Source organism: Papaver somniferum, unplaced genomic scaffold, assembly GCF_003573695.1.
Source record: "Papaver somniferum cultivar HN1 unplaced genomic scaffold, ASM357369v1 unplaced-scaffold_81, whole genome shotgun sequence".
Lineage (NCBI taxonomy): Eukaryota > Viridiplantae > Streptophyta > Magnoliopsida > Ranunculales > Papaveraceae > Papaver > Papaver somniferum.
The window spans coordinates 1,745,806-1,762,907 of NW_020651082.1; the positions used below are offsets into that span (position 1 = coordinate 1,745,806).

Below are 17,102 nucleotides of genomic sequence, written 5' to 3' on the forward strand. Positions count from 1 at the left end.
TTATGACTCTGATGGAGAAGTGTTCCATGAAGATCCAGTTGTTAATAAACTTCTTAAGGAGTATCATCATAAACTTTATGAAACTGAAAGCTCTTTATTTAGTGAGAAAATTCAAAATGACAGACTGCATACTGAGAATAAAGACTCGCGAGACCAAATTGGTGCAAAGGATTATCTCAAATAGATACGAGGTCTTAGGAAGAAATCTCTAAATTAAGGACGTGATCGAGAGAAGTCATTTCAAGCAAAACTAGATACTTTGGAGAATATTGAGATGAACTTGTTGTTTGATTCAGAACAAAAAGAGTTCAAATTTCAATTTGAATCATCCAAGAATGATCTAGTTAACGCGCTTGAAAATATCAAAAGGTTGGAAGAAGATAATATAACCTTAAAAGAAAGTTTGTCTCTCAATAGTAGCTTAAATAAATTAACCTATTGGTAGCATGTAGAAATCATCGTGATACATGAGGAATCAGATATGAAGGAATAAACGCTCCTAATATTTGCAAAGGGGTGAAATTTGTCAAGGCCAAAGATTCTTCCCAATCAAAAGATCCCACTGACGAAAAGAGTGAAATATCTCCACCATCTGCTAACGAAGAAAGGAAGAAATTTCATCAAGAGTGCAACGACATACAATCTAGGTAATAACAAGGATCACTCTTTCCATTCTACTAAAAAATGCTTTTATTATGGAAAATCAGGTTTCTTGCAAAGGGGATGCAGATTTCGTAGAAGAGATAAAGTCAGATATGCTTTTGTTCATGCGATGACAAGATCTGATGCTTCCAACTGGAGAAAAATTGAGTTGCATAATATCGGTTCTTCCAGAGTTCCCCCAAGTAAGTTTCAAAACAACGTCGAGGAGAAAAAGAAACATGTTGGTCCTCAAGTCACTCAGAAATGCAAACCAAAGAATATCAATAAAGCAACAAGTGTCAATAAGAAAGATGTCACAGAAAAGAGAACGACAAGGGACAACATCTTAATAAAGTATAAAAAAGTCGTTAAAAGTTCATGCAATTATTAACTAATTCTGGTTTTGTCTTTACATATAATGATTTATATCCAGAATCGGTCGATTTTAATCATCTTATAAATTGATTCCTCTGCATGCTCTTCATGTAATGAAAAACAAAATCCATAATCGGTTGATACGATTGATCTACGTAACCCGATTCTGGATAAATCAAAGATTTTGATTTTCAAAATTGGGATTTTAAACGTGTAAATGAGTGTATAAATATTAATAATAGAACGAGTTGATGGAGATTTACCTTATAATTATTGGATCAAAGATCGTTAGACAAAAAGATAAAAAAAAATTGATTAAAGTTTATGCAACTTGGAAATATTAGATGAGAATATAATTTTTTTTGTTTTAGATTATTAAGTTTTTAGTTTATAGCTGAAAATGGTAATGAAATGCACTTACATAAGTTAAGATTTGGGTTAGTTTGAGGCTAAATTGGTCATCTTTCCTATTTAAACAACCCCCGCCATTTGCACTCATTGAGAGAAGTAATTGATAGGCTTCCGATAAAACCCCTAGGCCTCAGAGGTTTTTAATCCTTGTTCAGAAAATTTTGATTGCAACCCCAATAATAGAGTCCTTTAAGAGAAGGTGTAGGGTTGAGCATTTGGCCTGTAATCCTCGGATTTAATTGGAGCCAACCGTGCTTTAGCGGATGGATGTCCGGACCGTTCATTAATGGGTTGGATGTTAATGGAATTTTTGAAATCCAACGAACTGCCGATCGGGCCCGGATGGAAATTTGGAATCCGTCGGACATCCAGATCCGTTAAATTAAGAGCATTTATATAGTTCTAGAAAATACGATGGATCATTTTGGAATTCTTAAGATGTTTGCTTGGGGTGTTGTCCATGCCATTTATATATTTGTATACATATATCAGATATGTATGTTTTATAAGGAGTCATTTGTGTTGGCTTTATATTATATAAATTTTAACTAAAACAAATCCATTGGATTATCAGTATCCAATCCGTCCATCCCTGCATCCATTGGATGCAAATTCGTTGGATGATGAATTAGATGCGGATACTAAATTTGAAATCCGTAATGCAAGAGTAGATCATATGGACTCTCATTTTGATCCCACTATGGACTTAACAAACATGAAAAACGGATGAAGAGTGAGATAGAAGAACATGCACGCGCTCTATGAAAGGCCGAGCGATCGGGGCACAACCGCTGGATTTTCAGACAGAAACAATGGCGTTGTAGCCAAAACCTCCCGTGTTTACTTTACACGCCATCATTTTTGGTGAACTCGTCGCGGTTTTACCAAAACCGCCAACGGCTACTTTCATCCAACGGCTGCTACTTCTTTTTGTTTCCCTATAAATTCATTTCATCTCCAAATTTAAAACTCACACCTTCTTGATCTCTACATCAAAATTTCACAATTTCATACCATCTCAATACTCATTTTTCTTTTATTTCAAACAAAACTATTCATATCAACTCAATCTACCAGAAAAAATCTCATATCTATAAATTTCATTCCTAACAAATATGGCATCCTCATCGCACTGATCACAACAACAATTACAACAACAAACACCACAACAAACACACGAAAATCACAACAAGAAACACAACAAAATACACCACAATTATAACCAAGAAACACAAGAATTCGTGGTGTCAAGTATATGATGGATGAAGACGAGTCAATTTGTAGAGATTATGTATTATATACATTAGATGAAATCAATGGTATTTATCAAGAAAAAAAAAACTTTTTATGAAAAGATTTTACAAAATTTTTGTGAAGAAACTGGTAGCATCAATAGACGTGATGCCGAAGGGTTGTCTCATCGTTTTCACACAATTTCAGCATCCGTTACTGAATATATATATTTGATCATTCAAATGTGGCGCATCAAAAAAAGTGGTGAACGCGAACCAGAAGTGGAACGAAGATGTCGGGAAGAGTGGAAAGATCCCACAAATTGGGCTTCCAACATGAAACTTGTTTCACCATTTTGAGGGTGCTTAACAAGTTTAATCCATACTTGCTAGAAGGTAATCAAGTGCATGCAAGATCACCATATGGTCCAATCTCGCAGGATTTTCAGAATGGTGGGCTACTTCCTCACCTGAAAAAAGTGGATCTCCATATACCGGGTCTCCAAGTAGTCATGAACCACACAACTCTAATCTAGACGTTAACATCAACATCAAGAGAAGAAGAGGAGGGGGTCAGAAAGCTGCAAAAGCAGCGAGAGACGCAGCCCAACGAGCATTAGAATGAGGTTTAAACGAGTTCAACTATACTAAGCATAAGGAATTTGAGTTGAAGATAGAAGCAGATATAGCCAGGGACCATGGCATTGCTATAAAGCAACAATGAAAAAGTCGTCTTTCACGAGAACAATACTACAGGGATTGTAATCTAAGCAAGCTGCTCTCCTTGAACACTTCAATAATGAATGGACGACAAATTGTTGTATGGACTAAGGAAATGGATGCGGTTGAACAACAACAAGTCCCTCAACAAACTGGCCAATATAAGAATGTGGAAGAAGGCGAAGATGATGCCTCAGAAGAAAACGAAAATAAATACAGTCTTGATAACATATTTTAGTACTTGAGTTTAATTTAATTGTACTCGTTTATTTAAAATTACTTTTAATATAATTGTCTTAATTTTAATTTTAAGTGTATTTGTTTAAACAAACAACTTTAAATTAAATAACATATTAATTAAAATAAACAACACTAAATCGAAAATAACATCTATTTGGCTCCCCCTCTGCTTTTCCCCCGCACATTGTCTCTTGCTCCTTTTAAAACCAGATCTTGTCTTAGTTGTCCATAGATTTCCCGGTTTTGGAGTCTATCAGTGGCAAGTATATATTCTTTTGTCGGACGCCCATGCTCCACCACAAGATTCAGCCTCAAATCTTCATTTGAAAAACTAGTCCAGGTTGGTCACGTCTGGTTTCTTCAATGACCATGTTATGCAGAATGATACAAGTCAGCATAATTTTGTTAATTTCTTGAAGATCAAAAAAGCATGTTGGCCCAGCAGTGATGGAAAACTTCTTTTTCAGTATGCCAGAAGCGCGTTCAATATCCTTTCTGTATTTCATTTGTTGGGTGTTAAAGTACTTCATATCCTTCGAAGTCGTCGGTCCAACACCTAGAAGCTTGACCATAGTTGACCATTCTGGATAGATTCTGTCAGCTAGATAATAACCCTGAGTGTAGTGATGACCGTTGATGATGAAATTACAGTGCGACGCCATCCCATTCTTAAGATCTTCAAACAATGGTGACCTATATAAAATGGTGAGATCGTTATTTGAACCCGGGAGTCCAAAAAAAGCATGCCAAAACCAACAATCATAAGTAGCTGAAGCTCCCAAAAGTTGGTTTTGGATAATGACCCTTATATTGGCCTGCCCATTCAACCGGACACGCATGCCACGCCCAGTGCATTCAGTCAAGACTACCTAGCATTCCTGGAAAACCCCTCGTGGTGTTTTCTGCAGTTATAGGCTTTCTTAAAAAGGTTGGACCAAAATGCTCGACTATTGTTTCCCAAAACAATTTGAGATACCTAAAGGCGGTTGTTTCCTAATACGGATGTAATCATCCATGGAATCGGCTGGTACCCCGTAACATAGTATACTAAGGGCCGCAGTGACCTTTTGTTCGGGACCAAAGCCTCGTGCATGTCGTGCATCATACTGGTAATTAGATAAAGGCTGTATCTGACAAAGCTCGACAATAATCCTTTGCGTCAAGTAACGGCCCATGCGAAATCACCGCTGAAAATCCTCATCGGAATAGATACAATCATGATTAAAATAATCACGCATCATCTTGTCGTGGTAAAAATGTCGATCTCGCCACGTCCATCTTATAGTCGTAACTTCATATGGTTCTAAAGGCTTTGGTATGATCCCGGTTTGTAATTGCAACATAAAATTTCGCCTTCTTCTATCTTGAATTGCATCTTCATCCATTTGACGCAAAAACTCCATACACATTTCTTCCTATTCTTCATACAACATTTCATCCGTCTCCATATCTTCCTCAGAAGAATCAAAATCAGGATTCATGGTTGAAAATCGAAAGCAATTGAAATTGAAAAGATTGATCAAATGAAAGATTGTCGTGAATTTGTGAGATCAAACTCGAGCTGTATTTATGGAGGTAGAAACTAGCCATTCCGGTATCCGTTTGAAAGTAGTCGTTGGCGGTCTTGGTTCAAACGCCAGCGACAACACTTCGTCCTGGCGCTTGACGGTCAACCACCCGCTTCTTTCCATAGTCCAAAAATCCATTTGACCATCCACCAGGCTCAACAAAGATTTGATTTTGTACATTGCCATGGAAATTGCCCTAATGAATTGGATGCGGATCAGGTTGAAACCCATGCTCACCCCTAAAAGGTGGCCCTCCAACTAAACTTTAAAGTCCGAAAACCAGGCCTATTCACAAAGACACGTAAATCTGCCGTTTTATAATATTTAAACTCCGCGCCACGTTCTTCTTAGAGAGAGGAATTGCCGGTTTTTTCTTCTTCTTCTTTGAGTAGACTCAGGAGAAAAAATGTCGATGAATTACAAGGAGAGACTAAAAGCAGCAGCAGATTTTGTTATTTCTAGCGATCATCATCAAAATGAAGTACTCCCGTTAAACTATGATGAGATTGGCATAAAAGCTACACTGAAACCTCATCAAATCGAAGGAGTTTCATGGCTTATTCAAAGATATCTTACCGGTGTCAACGTTATTCTTGGTCAGTAAAACGCTAACAGTCAATATTCCATTCCACTCTAAACCATTGATTTCTTCCCTTAAATTGATTTTTCTTTATCTATTTTGCAGGAGACGAGGTCGGGAATTGGAACTGCTTACTAAAACCCTAACTTTTCAATTTTTTCTTTCTTTCTTTCGAGTCTTCCAATTTCAGTATTAGTTGTTGAAAGCAGTATTGTTGTTGTTACTCACTGTGTAATTACAATAAATTGGGTCATTAGGGCAAGCTTGGTAGTTGTATGTACCAAGAAGTTTGGGATTCGAATCCTACCACTGGGGAGTGGGGATTTTTCTTTTTTTACGCCTAATTGCCTCTGATTCGTTGTTAAGAAAATTCTACTTTATAATGATTTAGGTTTTGTGTTGTGTAGATGGGTCTTGGGAAGACTTTGCAAGCCATTACTTTCTTAAGTTATTTGAAGTTCCATTTGAAATCACCTGGGCCATTCCGTGAGTGATATTTTGGTTCTGTACTAGCTTTGTTATGATTTAATCGTTGTTTTTTATATGATTTTGGAAGATTTTGTTGTTGTTTGTTTACTTGTTTCTTTTGATCTTTTCAGTGGTAATATGCCCTCTCAGTGTGACAGATGGTTGGGTATCAGAGGTAGCAAAGTTTTGTCCTAAATTGAGGGTTCTACGATATGTTGGCGACAAAGAAGTCAGACGCGATCTTCGCAGGAAAGCTTTTGAGCAGGTAATGTAGTATTTTTCCTTGTACGGCTGTAAGTTTTTAGTAAATATCAATGCATCTTTTACGTGCCAAGAATGTGAAACTGGGACTTTCGACGATTTGGTATCTTATGAACTTGATGGTGTTTTGAGTTTTGTTTCTTGAAAGGAGCATAGATTCGAGTTGATTGTCATACTCTTTTACAAGTTATCTTTTACTCACAATTGTTGTTGAGTTAATGTTTGTTTGTTATGTTTGTAGACTAGCACAGACTTTCCTTTTGATGTCCTTTTGACTACGTATGACATTGTGTTGATGGATAAGGATTTTCTTTCTCAAATTCCATGGCACTATGCTGTAATTGATGAAGCGCAGCGACTTAAAAATCCTTCCAGTGTACGTACAAATTTTTCAATTAACTCTTCATTAGTTTCTATAGTCCTACACCTACAAAACTACTTTCGTCAGGTGCTGTAGAAAGTGTTTATTATTTTATAGCTTGTAAATAAACAAGTACTGATGGTAAAATTCACCTTTGCTTTCAACACACATGCAGCTGCCTAATTGGTCAATATTTGCAGGTTTTATACAGTGTGTTGGAACAACTTTTTGTCATTCCACGAAGGTTATTGATTACGGGAACCCCCATTCAGAATAATCTTTCTGAACTGTGGTCTCTTATGCATTTTTGTATGCCTATGGTCTTTGGTACACTGGAGCAATTTCTATCCACATTTAAGGAGGCTGGAGACCTCTCAACTGGTATTTTCTTCTTCTCATCCTTTTGAAGTTTTAGTAGATACTTTTTCTTTGTTCTTGAATTGAGTAGATTGTTCTCTATACTGATATAATGGAGTGCTCTTTGTCTCTGAACCCAGTGTAAATATTACCTATTTCATGTCATTCTAAATGGCAGATTTGATGTGTATATGGTTGTTTAATTGTTCCATATATTTGAGATATTTATGGACGTCTACATGAGCCAGTGGTGGTAGTAAATTTTAAGGGTAATAGATGAACTATTAATGGTTCTATATTATTTTCCTTTTTCATCCCTAAAGTTTCAAGCACTTGCTTTGCGATATTCCCAAACACTAGTAGTACCAAAATCTGTGTTATTGGACATATCCAGTAGTGGGTTGGCAAGAGTTTTGTAAGCTTTGTACTTTAGCAATTATTTTATTTCCTAGAGAGTTTATTTGGTAGGGATTTGAAGATCATGATTCTTTTTTTATGGTTTTTTTTTTGGGAGTATGGCTGATTCGTGACACCCTTCTTAGGTAATTGCTATTAGTTCTTTTTAGTTGTGGTGAAAGGAACACTTTTAACAATTTGTAGACGAGAAGAATAGGAAGGACCTGACTCCAGTACATTGTATTACATTGTTTGCAATTTGTTGAGCGATAAACTTAAATTTCGGAACAAAACAAACAATAAACTAAAGAAAGAAAAGAAGGGCCCAATGAGTTTTGACTATAGTTCGGGATAGAGTATCTCTGCCTGAATTCACTGGTTTGTTATTCTGTTTAAGTTAAAGCTGTCTAAGACTATTGGTAATGAAAATATTGTAATTCCTTGGAGTGCTGAAGATGCATATTATGCTGAAACGTAGGACCAAGATTTGACTATGCTTTTGTAGTAATGGATCTCTTTCGTAGAAATTAAGGTATGGCAAGAAACAACTAGATTTTGCATGAACTAATCCAAATTATGCAAATCAAAGCTATCAACCACTGACTAGATTATTCGGTTATACCCGCCTCTGTTTTTTACCTTATTGAATTAGAAGAAACCGATGCTGTTCGTCTCATTAACTACCTATCACATTAGTAAGGCATTTGAGTTTCCTTGCTTTAGCAGCTCTTAAAACCATTGGCGATATCTGAAATTTAAGGTAAACAATACCATCCTTATGAAATATAATGTGCCTTATTTTAGCAGGTCTTGACGCAGCTATGGTCAAAGAGGGATTCAAAACTTTGAAATATATACTAAGAGCATTTATGCTTCGGAGAACAAAAGCGATGCTTGTTGAGTGTGGAACTCTTGTCTTGCCACGACTCACTGAAATGACAGTGTTAGATTCCTCACCCTTGTTCGAAATCGTAGAGTAGCTTGTTATATAGTGCTCGTACGACTTAGTCGTGCTTTCTAATTTTTCATCTTTTCTGTTCTTAAAAGATAAACTTTTATAATTTTTTTTATAGGATGGCACCGCTGGTAGCCTTGCAAAAAAAGGTGTACTTGTCAATATTGAGGAAGGAGCTGCCTAAGCTCATTGCATTTTCTTCAGGAGCTTCTAGCCCGTCCTTACAAAATATTGTACTGCTATAATCTTCTACTAGTTTGTTAACTCCTTGAGCTTGTCATATCATCCTTCAACATTTTTGTTCTTAACAATCGGTTATCCATGTACTACTAGGTGTGTTTCTGGTATCTCATTATGCTGATATAATCCGGTTAAGTTGTGTGACATTTGGTTGCTGGTAGTCCTAACCATGGGCAAAGACTAGCTCCAATTTTCTAACTGGATCATCGAGTTCTAATTTCTCTGATTTGGTTAATAGATTGCTAATGTAGTAAGGAGTTTGTTCTTGTATTAGCATGAAGTTTTTGTTTTTGTTTTTCATTACTCTGGTGAAGCTGTAGGTCTAATTTGTTTTTGACATAATTAGAGGTTACAGTTGACAAGATGATAACGATGAATACGATAGGTCAACTCAGATTACTTTTTTTATTATCAGTTTAATTGCATAACAAGCGCCGGGTCAGTGAGGTCCATCTGTTTTTATTTTCAGAAACTCAAATAAAACCATGTGAATAACTTAATAGGTTCAGAATGTTTAGAATCGCTTAAGAATATCTGGGTTGAGAGAGGTTCATCTGTTCATCATCAGATAGATGACTTACTTATGGGCGGAATTTTTAGCTTGGCTGGAAGTATTAATTGCAAAGGGGAAATAACCTATTTCTAACATTTTTGCCTAGCTGGGCGCATTTCTGGTAAAATGAAATTCTGCATCGCATGCACCTGTTACTTACAATCTGTTACACCACTTATTCAGGTAATACAGCTGCGGAAAGCATGTAGTCATCCGTACCTCTTCCCTGGTATAGAGCCTGAACCATATGAAGAGGGTGAACACCTGGTCCAGGTCATCATCTTATTTTGATATATCTATTTAATTTGACTTTTTGGAGATCAATGCATACTGCACAGAGATGGTATCATTCCAGAACTATTTAGACTTAACAACTCTTTTGTTTTCTGTATTGTGGAGGTATCACTGCATGTATATATGATTAGAATTTCTTACTTCTATTCTATTTCTGTTATTATTTGATGAACACTGGATAACCTTATCTCCTTTGGATGTTATAATGGTTTTCAGGCCAGTGGCAAACTTCTTATCTTGGACCACCTTCTTCAAAAGCTACATAACAACGGACATAGGGTTTTACTGTTTTCTCAGATGACTCATACACTTGATATTCTCCAGGTTTGGTTGGTTATCAGTAATGAAGTTACGGAGCAATGGGATAATATCTATGCATCTTCTTATGTTTGTATTCTGTTTGTAATGAAGGACTATCTAGAGTTACGGGAATATACATATGAACGTCTTGATGGTTCTGTTCGTGCTGAGGAACGCTTTGGGGCAATACGACGGTTCAGTGAGCAACCCGTCAAGGGCATTTCGAATTCTCAAAATGATCATAATGGTGCATTTGTCTTTTTGATCTCAACTAGAGCAGGTGGAGTTGGCCTAAATCTTGTTGGTGCTGATACTGTGAGTTGTGATATAATTTGTTATGGTTCATTCATAAAAGTTATTATTTATATTTTGTTGTTGTTGCTCTTTTATATATTCACAAATTACCGCAGATGCATCATCGGTACATAAGTTTCCATCTCATCACTTCCATTTACTAATGCGCATATTACCACAAGTACCATGACTCTCATTGTCACCGTTGCACCAGCTAATGCTGACTCCATCCTACAATTACCTATTCCAAATGTTCTTTTGATTTAATTTTGGTGAAGCAACATTGGTAGCCTAACTTAACGAGAAAAGTTGTATTCTCTAGCCAACTTGTATCAATATACTGTTAACCCAAGATCATTTATTTTTTCATTCCCACTTGAGCTTGATGATGTTTCATGGGAAGTTTCAAGGGCTGAAATGTTTTCATCTTTCATGTTAATATGCTGTAGGTTATATTCTACGAACAAGATTGGAATCCTCAGGTGGATAAACAGGCTTTGCAGCGTGTGCACAGAATTGGGCAGATAAATCCAGTTCTATCTATAAATTTAGTAACAGCTCGAACAGTGGAGGAGGTGAGCTGTAAATCTTGCACACAACTTGGTATAATCAGATAATTAAACTGCTTTTTCAAAAATAAAATAAAATAAAATAATAATTAAATTGAAAGTTGTCCTGTGTTGGCGTTATCTATAGGTCATTATGCGGAGAGCAGAGAGGAAGTTGCAGCTTAGCCATAACGTGGTAGGCGATGATGATATGAGTTATGACCAAGATGAAACGGGAGCTGATGTCGGTGACCTGCGCTCTGTCATATTTGGGTTGCACATGTTTGATCCCACAAACATTGATAACGAGAATCCGAATGAAGTTAACACAAGGGAATTGATTTCTATGGCTGAGAAGGTAACAAAAATGCGCCATGAATCATCTGACAACCAGGATAGGAAATTTGAGCTTGATTCGATGGATGTGTTGCGCGGAGATGATTTTTCCACGAAAAGGACTCCCGCTTATGATAGTTTTGATCCTGGCCTCGATGAGGCATCCTATCTCTCGTGGGTTGAAAAGTTCAAAGAGGCATCACAGTCTACTGATAACTCTAATCTGGTGTTGGGCAAAAGAAACTTACCCGACGAGAGGATAGGAAAACTTGAAGCTGCAAAGAGAAAAGCTGAGGAGAAAAAGTTGTTGAAGTGGGAAACTCTTGGTTACCAGTCGCTAGCTATTACCGACGTTCCTGTTTGCAATGCGGATGAAGATATGATGTTGACTGGCTCGGGCTCGGTTCAATTTGTGTATGGGGATTGTACTGATCCATCTAAAGTTTGCCCATCTGAGCCTGCTATCATATTTAGGTAACTTCCTCTTATTCTTCACAAGGACATGCGATGTTAGCTTAAGTTTCCCTAGTTTCTTTTTTCTCTGATGTGATGCTAAATTGCAATCACGTTGGTTAGTCTTGCTGAACTGATCTGACTTATCTTTCATCTTTTCGTCGTGTCTCTTGGTTAGTCTTGCTGAACTGATCTGACTTATCTTTTTGTCTTCCTTTGTCTTTGCTTGGTGTCTGTTATAGTTTTCTTTCCCAAGATACGGTAAAGAGAACAATCATTTAGTTGATAACAAACCTAGCAGTTTTAGTCTAGGCTAGTTATTTAAACACTATAACCTTTTCAAGTCAGATGTAAGTAGAGGCTACATATGTTTCACTATTTTTCTTCTCAAAATGAGAGTGAGAAATTTCTCTATTTCCCTTCAGTAAATATCATCTATGTGCAGATTCCCAGAGTTTTTTTCTTCTACTTTTTCTTGTTACCATTTTGGTAATGCACTTTTTACTCGAATCTCGCAAGTGATTGCATCAAGTTTGTATGTATGCACCCACCAGGTTCAGATTATATTGAGCAGGCATTAGTTTCAGCATACAATAAATATGCTCAACAAGTATGCAGAACCCACCTCTCTCACACCCATGGTCTTGATTCAGCTCTTAGTCTCCCAGTACTTTGCTTTAAGCATGTAACTCACAACTCTGTGAATCTTACCATTGTTACCATTAGTGGTTTTAGTAAGTATATCTATAAATAATTTGTTATCACTTATCAGCTGGTTTAGGTTCTTAGTCAGTGTTGATGCAGTCAATCTTATACCATCATAATCTAGTAGGTGCATATTTCGTTGTTTTCTGTAAATTTAGCTGGTTATTTGCTTATTTGCAGTTGTGTTGATAATTCTGGAAATTGGGGGCGTGGAGGAATGTTTGATGCACTTGCTAAGCTTTCAGCAAGTATCCCAGAGGCTTATCACCGGGCTTCTGAATTTGGAGACCTTCATATGGGTGATCTCCATTTAATACAAATAAAAATAGACGGTACTGGTTGTCTGTATGATCTATAGCTGCTTCTGCTGCTTTACTTTAGAGCTTTTTGTTATTTATATAACCTTTGTATGAATTTCATGTTTTTGTTTCTCAGAGGACCAAGAAAAGCAAACTCCTGATGGAAATGATCCTATGTGGGTGGCGTTGGCTGTTGTACAATCTTATAATGCTAGGCGTAAGGTCCCACGCAGCGATATCTCTATCCCTGACTTGGAGACTAGCTTGTCAAAGGCATCATATGCTGCCTCTCAGCATTCAGGTATCTGACTTGCATGTTCCTAATTGAGTCAAGTCGTGACGTTTCTTAAATGTTAATCTTTTTGAATCACTCTATAACAGGTTGTTCTTCATGTTTCGACATATATAATGACATGATCCTGATCTCTTGTTCCATGATCTAGGCATATAATTACTCCAGAAACCTTAGCGCACTCAAATGCATAAGAAGTTTCCAAATGCTGCTGTCCACTGTACATGGCAGAACTCAATGTTGACGAATTGACATGCCTAATATTATTTAGTTTAGAAGGATAATTGTGTCAAAGTTTTCTATATTTACATATTGTTTATATATTTGTTAATATTTCATTGTTCTTTTCTTTCACATTGGGTTAAAACACATATAGGTTCATGAGTTAATGTGAGACGAATATATGACGAGTTTGATATCTGAGCCATTGTTTTACGCATGGAGAGCTTAGTATCTTGTGAAGTCACACACAGTTGTAGGGCATACATGTTTATCTGTGTGCATTTATACAAATACAATTGAAAGCAATTGAATCTTAATAGTTTAGGGGTCTTTCAGTTAATTTTTGTTTAATCTTGTTGATATGATCAGAAGTTCTAACAATTATTACTGCATTGATATCTTAAAGCGTCAATCCACTTACCACGCATTGGATATCAAAGTGGAAATGGACGGTCAGAGTGGTACACAGTGGAGCGGCTTTTGCGGAAATATGCATCTATGTATGGCATCAGGATTTTTGTGTATGTATCTTCTCCATCCGACCGTTTCATCAGTATTGATAGAAAATCAACCAGTTACACATGTAGAGAAGGCACAACTTACACAATTATATCCTTGTGCAATAGTTTCTCTACAATTTTTTTTTTTGCAGGTATTACTTTCGGCGCTCAGGTTGAATTAGCCACGAGTTACAAAACAATGATGGACGGATTTTTTGATTTTTCAAGGAAGCGAGTGTAAAAAATCTTGTGCTAGTTATATGTATTGTATTACTCACTTCTATCGCTACTTTGATATGTAATTATCTTAAACACTAGAAGTCTTGTACAGGGAATGAATAACCAGATAATATGTTTGCTCTCTTTGCTCATTTGTCAACCTGCCCAGCAGGGTACTCTGCACAGGTGCAGATTTCAGTTAATGTCCAAAGAGATTAATAAATGTTGCATAGCCAAAATAGTAATGGGATCTGAGCAACAGCAACCAAAAGCAAAAGATAGTGTCTTTTGGTGGAGTACAATTTGTATCTGCAAGCTCCTTCAGTAAACGCTACCCTTTTCATGATTTTAACCAAAAACACTGCCATGCACAAGCATTCCCATCCTATTACAGTGTAATAATAGTAACTAGGATTCCCCAGCAAAATTATTCTGCCGGCCACGGATATCACGACACCAGCAAAAGCATATCCAGAGTAAGAAACAATGTCCAGCAATGGTGTCTCATCATTCCCTAATGAGTGTAATATTCCTTTAAGAAGCATCACTTGTAGAATCCAACCAAGCAATCCCTTTGTGAACTGTCTATGTAGAGCTTCTGGACTGAACCTGCAAGACATCTCAATATCAATCTTTAATATTGTGAGAAAGTTGAGATTCAAGAGTGACTTACCTCCCAAGAAGACCCAGCAGGAGTCCAGAGAGAAATACATAGGTAACGAAGGCCATCAATGGAATGTACAGATCAGGTGCATTTATATCATAAATTGGAGGTTTGTAGGATAGTTTTCCCTGGTTAACATGAACTGGTTCAGTTATCCTAGTCCATTGTCCCTGCATATGTGTCATGAAAATGAAGAAAGAAATGAGTTCTTCTTTTTCGTAAACGAACTGTAAAAAGAAGAGCAAAACTTAATGCAGGCGTCAATGCAAATGCTCAATTGTACGTTACCTTGTGGGTAAATGGAAACAAGATAACTTTCAACTTGTTCATGACATAATCATCATTCACTTGGAAATAATATTGCGGATCGGAGAAATATCTACTCATCTGTTCATCAGTTTTAACATACAGCACTAGTTGACAGAGACTACTTAAACTTTATATATTAGAGATGATAGTAAAATGGAAGTTCAATTTTCTTAAAATCACTCACATTGCTTTGAACATATTTAGAACCCGATTCCATAATCTTTTCGCCATAAGCTCCGATCAACCCACTTTGGATGAGTTCAGATTCAGCTGCTCCAAACATGAATCCTTTCTCATATGGGTTCTGTTTTTGCCCATTCATTAATATGCTTGGCCTTTGTACATTGCCACTGACATTGCTTGATGATTTTGGGTCATTACTGATGTATTGATACATAATGTTTTTGCTGAAATGAATTGTGGTGATGCAAAAGAAGAAGAATGAAAATGGAACCAACAGTATTCATTTTTTATTACAGTTGCAAGGTGGTCGTTCAATACGTTTTGTTTCTGTGGACCGCACTCCAATGCACACACAGTTTTGGGTGCTCAGGTTTTTGTTATCTATCAAATTCAGATAGACCTACAGTGGTTTCACGAGGGTTCTCTGAGTTTATTCATGATAGTTTTAGGTATCCGAGGCTCTCGAGAGTATGCAAATTTTCTGTAAACTGCTCAAAGGGTTTAAGATAGTCAATAAGTTGGTAATTGTGTATACATATATCTCAACATCAGACACGTTTATATAGAAAAATACGTGGAAAGAGGCAGGCCAAGACATCAAAAAATGATGTACTACGGAACACCAAATAAACCCCAAGGAGTTACTTTATCTCATCCCAAAAGAAGCTAAGATCAACGGTGGAGAGAAAGTTAGCTGACACGGACGTGACAGGGGCAGAAGACACTTGTCTGACACGAGCAGGCATCTCAACCACCCTCATTAAACACTCTGAGCAGTATACGTGTCGATCAATCCGTGGGACGAGCGAGGATGTCTCTGCGTGATCAAGTGGCAAACGCAGACATCTGCGTGATGGACACAAGACACTAGAAGATAAGGTTCCAACGGCCTTCAGAGATGGGTCCCACACTCTAACCCTATAAATACCCCTTCTCCACCAAGAGGAAAGGGGATCGAAAAAGAACAGGAAGGAAAGGAGAGAGAAAGATTACGAGTGTAAGTTAATCCTTTAGAAGGGAAAATACATGTAAACCCAAAAGTCATTCGACTACTCTTGTAACCGTGAAGAACATAGTGAAACAACAAACCCCGTGGACGTAGGCCTTAGTGCTGAACCACGTAAACCTCGGTCTTGTTTACATTTCAGCACTTTATATCTGTCTAACCCCGTGGATCTTTACTTGTACGTTTTGTTTTCTTTGTGTTTATCTATATCCCGTGCGCAAACACCCTGCATGGAGTTGTTGGATGAGGCTGTGATAAACCCGAAGGTTTTGAGCCAAGGAATCAACACTAAGATATCATCATCACAAATTATTCTATATTATGATAATTGGTTGTGAGCATTCTGATGCCTTCGTGATCAGTGTGTTCACAATTTGGCGCTAGAAACAGGGACATCGTCCCGGTAAAAGATTTATCTTGTCCTGTGATTTCGTCTTAAACTGGCATATGATTGCTCTGATTTATTAGCTCGGACCAAATAGATCATTTGTTAACTTCATTATATTCAAAAACGCACCCATTATCTTGGATGAGATTTATTGTATTGATCCATGGATTTACGTTTTTCTTTCGCAAACTAACCCGATTTCGCAAACTAACCCGATTCACGCGGATATTCTCGTTTTTCGCTATTTGAAATTCCCTTATGCAGAAAGAACGGATTGTGAGTAAGGAAGGCAAGTTTCTGCGAGATCTCATTGTCGACAAAAGGACCCGTGATGGAAAAAACGCAGGAAGCAGGAAAATCCAAAGCTTTCTCAAAGGAAACACCCAGGACAACCCCGGTCATCACCCGAAGCAAGCAGAAAGGAGACAAAGCTAAAATGACCAGTCAAAGGCAAGATACTGCGGAAATCACTTCACCTATGAACGCTAATTCAGTTGCAGCCGCGGCTCTCAGAGCAGCGGCGACAAAGTACGGTGCGGCTGCGGTAGTCCCGAAGGCTGCAGAGGCTAGCAAAACTTGCGCTATGAATCAACTTCATCAACCAAGAGAAAGGGTGGATGAATCCAGAACATTCCAACCCGTGCACCTTCCAACTTTCGGAATGCCACCAACAAATGATCAAAATCAAACCATACCGGCGGCTCTAACACCGCAGAGGGGCACTCACCCCG

General features: G+C 37.4%; 2 protein-coding genes across 3 annotated transcripts; one reads left to right on the forward strand and one right to left on the reverse strand.

Annotated features, from left to right (window-relative positions):
• Nucleotides 1-5,557: 5,557 nt before the first annotated feature.
• On the forward strand, nucleotides 5,558-13,964 carry LOC113345137 (probable helicase CHR10). Of its 2 annotated transcripts, none has more exons than XM_026588967.1 (17): nucleotides 5,558-5,784; nucleotides 5,874-5,881; nucleotides 6,176-6,254; nucleotides 6,368-6,501; nucleotides 6,739-6,873; nucleotides 7,059-7,239; nucleotides 8,416-8,554; nucleotides 8,685-8,799; nucleotides 9,543-9,632; nucleotides 9,870-9,977; nucleotides 10,065-10,268; nucleotides 10,697-10,822; nucleotides 10,944-11,605; nucleotides 12,470-12,621; nucleotides 12,725-12,889; nucleotides 13,509-13,623; nucleotides 13,755-13,964. In XM_026588967.1, exons 1-17 carry the CDS (start codon nucleotides 5,595-5,597, stop codon nucleotides 13,777-13,779), a joined length of 2,628 nt encoding a protein of 875 aa, XP_026444752.1. In that variant the 5' UTR covers nucleotides 5,558-5,594; the 3' UTR covers nucleotides 13,780-13,964. The 2 variants fall into 2 exon arrangements, with proteins under 2 accessions (XP_026444752.1, XP_026444753.1); XM_026588968.1 differs by having other exon boundaries at nucleotides 8,419-8,554.
• Nucleotides 13,965-14,036: 72 nt separating this feature from the next.
• On the reverse strand, nucleotides 14,037-15,191 carry LOC113345469 (protein YIF1B-like). The gene is made up of 4 exons (XM_026589246.1): nucleotides 14,979-15,191; nucleotides 14,774-14,872; nucleotides 14,495-14,655; nucleotides 14,037-14,430 (listed from the first exon to the last, which is right to left on the reverse strand). Exons 1-4 carry the CDS (start codon nucleotides 15,189-15,191, stop codon nucleotides 14,037-14,039), a joined length of 867 nt encoding a protein of 288 aa, XP_026445031.1.
• Nucleotides 15,192-17,102: the final 1,911 nt, after the last annotated feature.

Bases quoted from the DNA above. Each gene is read 5' to 3' on its own strand.
- LOC113345137 (XM_026588967.1), top strand. From the start codon at position 5,595: ATGTCGATGAATTACAAGGAGAGACTAAAAGCAGCAGCAGATTTTGTT. The intron at 6,502-6,738 runs GTAATGTAGTAT...TTATGTTTGTAG, and splicing joins GCAGGAAAGCTTTTGAGCAG to ACTAGCACAGACTTTCCTTT. The intron at 7,240-8,415 runs GTATTTTCTTCT...GCCTTATTTTAG, and splicing joins GGCTGGAGACCTCTCAACTG to CAGGTCTTGACGCAGCTATG.
- LOC113345469 (XM_026589246.1), bottom strand. From the start codon at position 15,191: ATGTATCAATACATCAGTAATGACCCAAAATCATCAAGCAATGTCAGT. The intron at 14,873-14,978 runs GTGAGTGATTTT...ACTGATGAACAG, and splicing joins CTAAATATGTTCAAAGCAAT to ATGAGTAGATATTTCTCCGA. The intron at 14,431-14,494 runs GTAAGTCACTCT...GATGTCTTGCAG, and splicing joins CTGCTGGGTCTTCTTGGGAG to GTTCAGTCCAGAAGCTCTAC.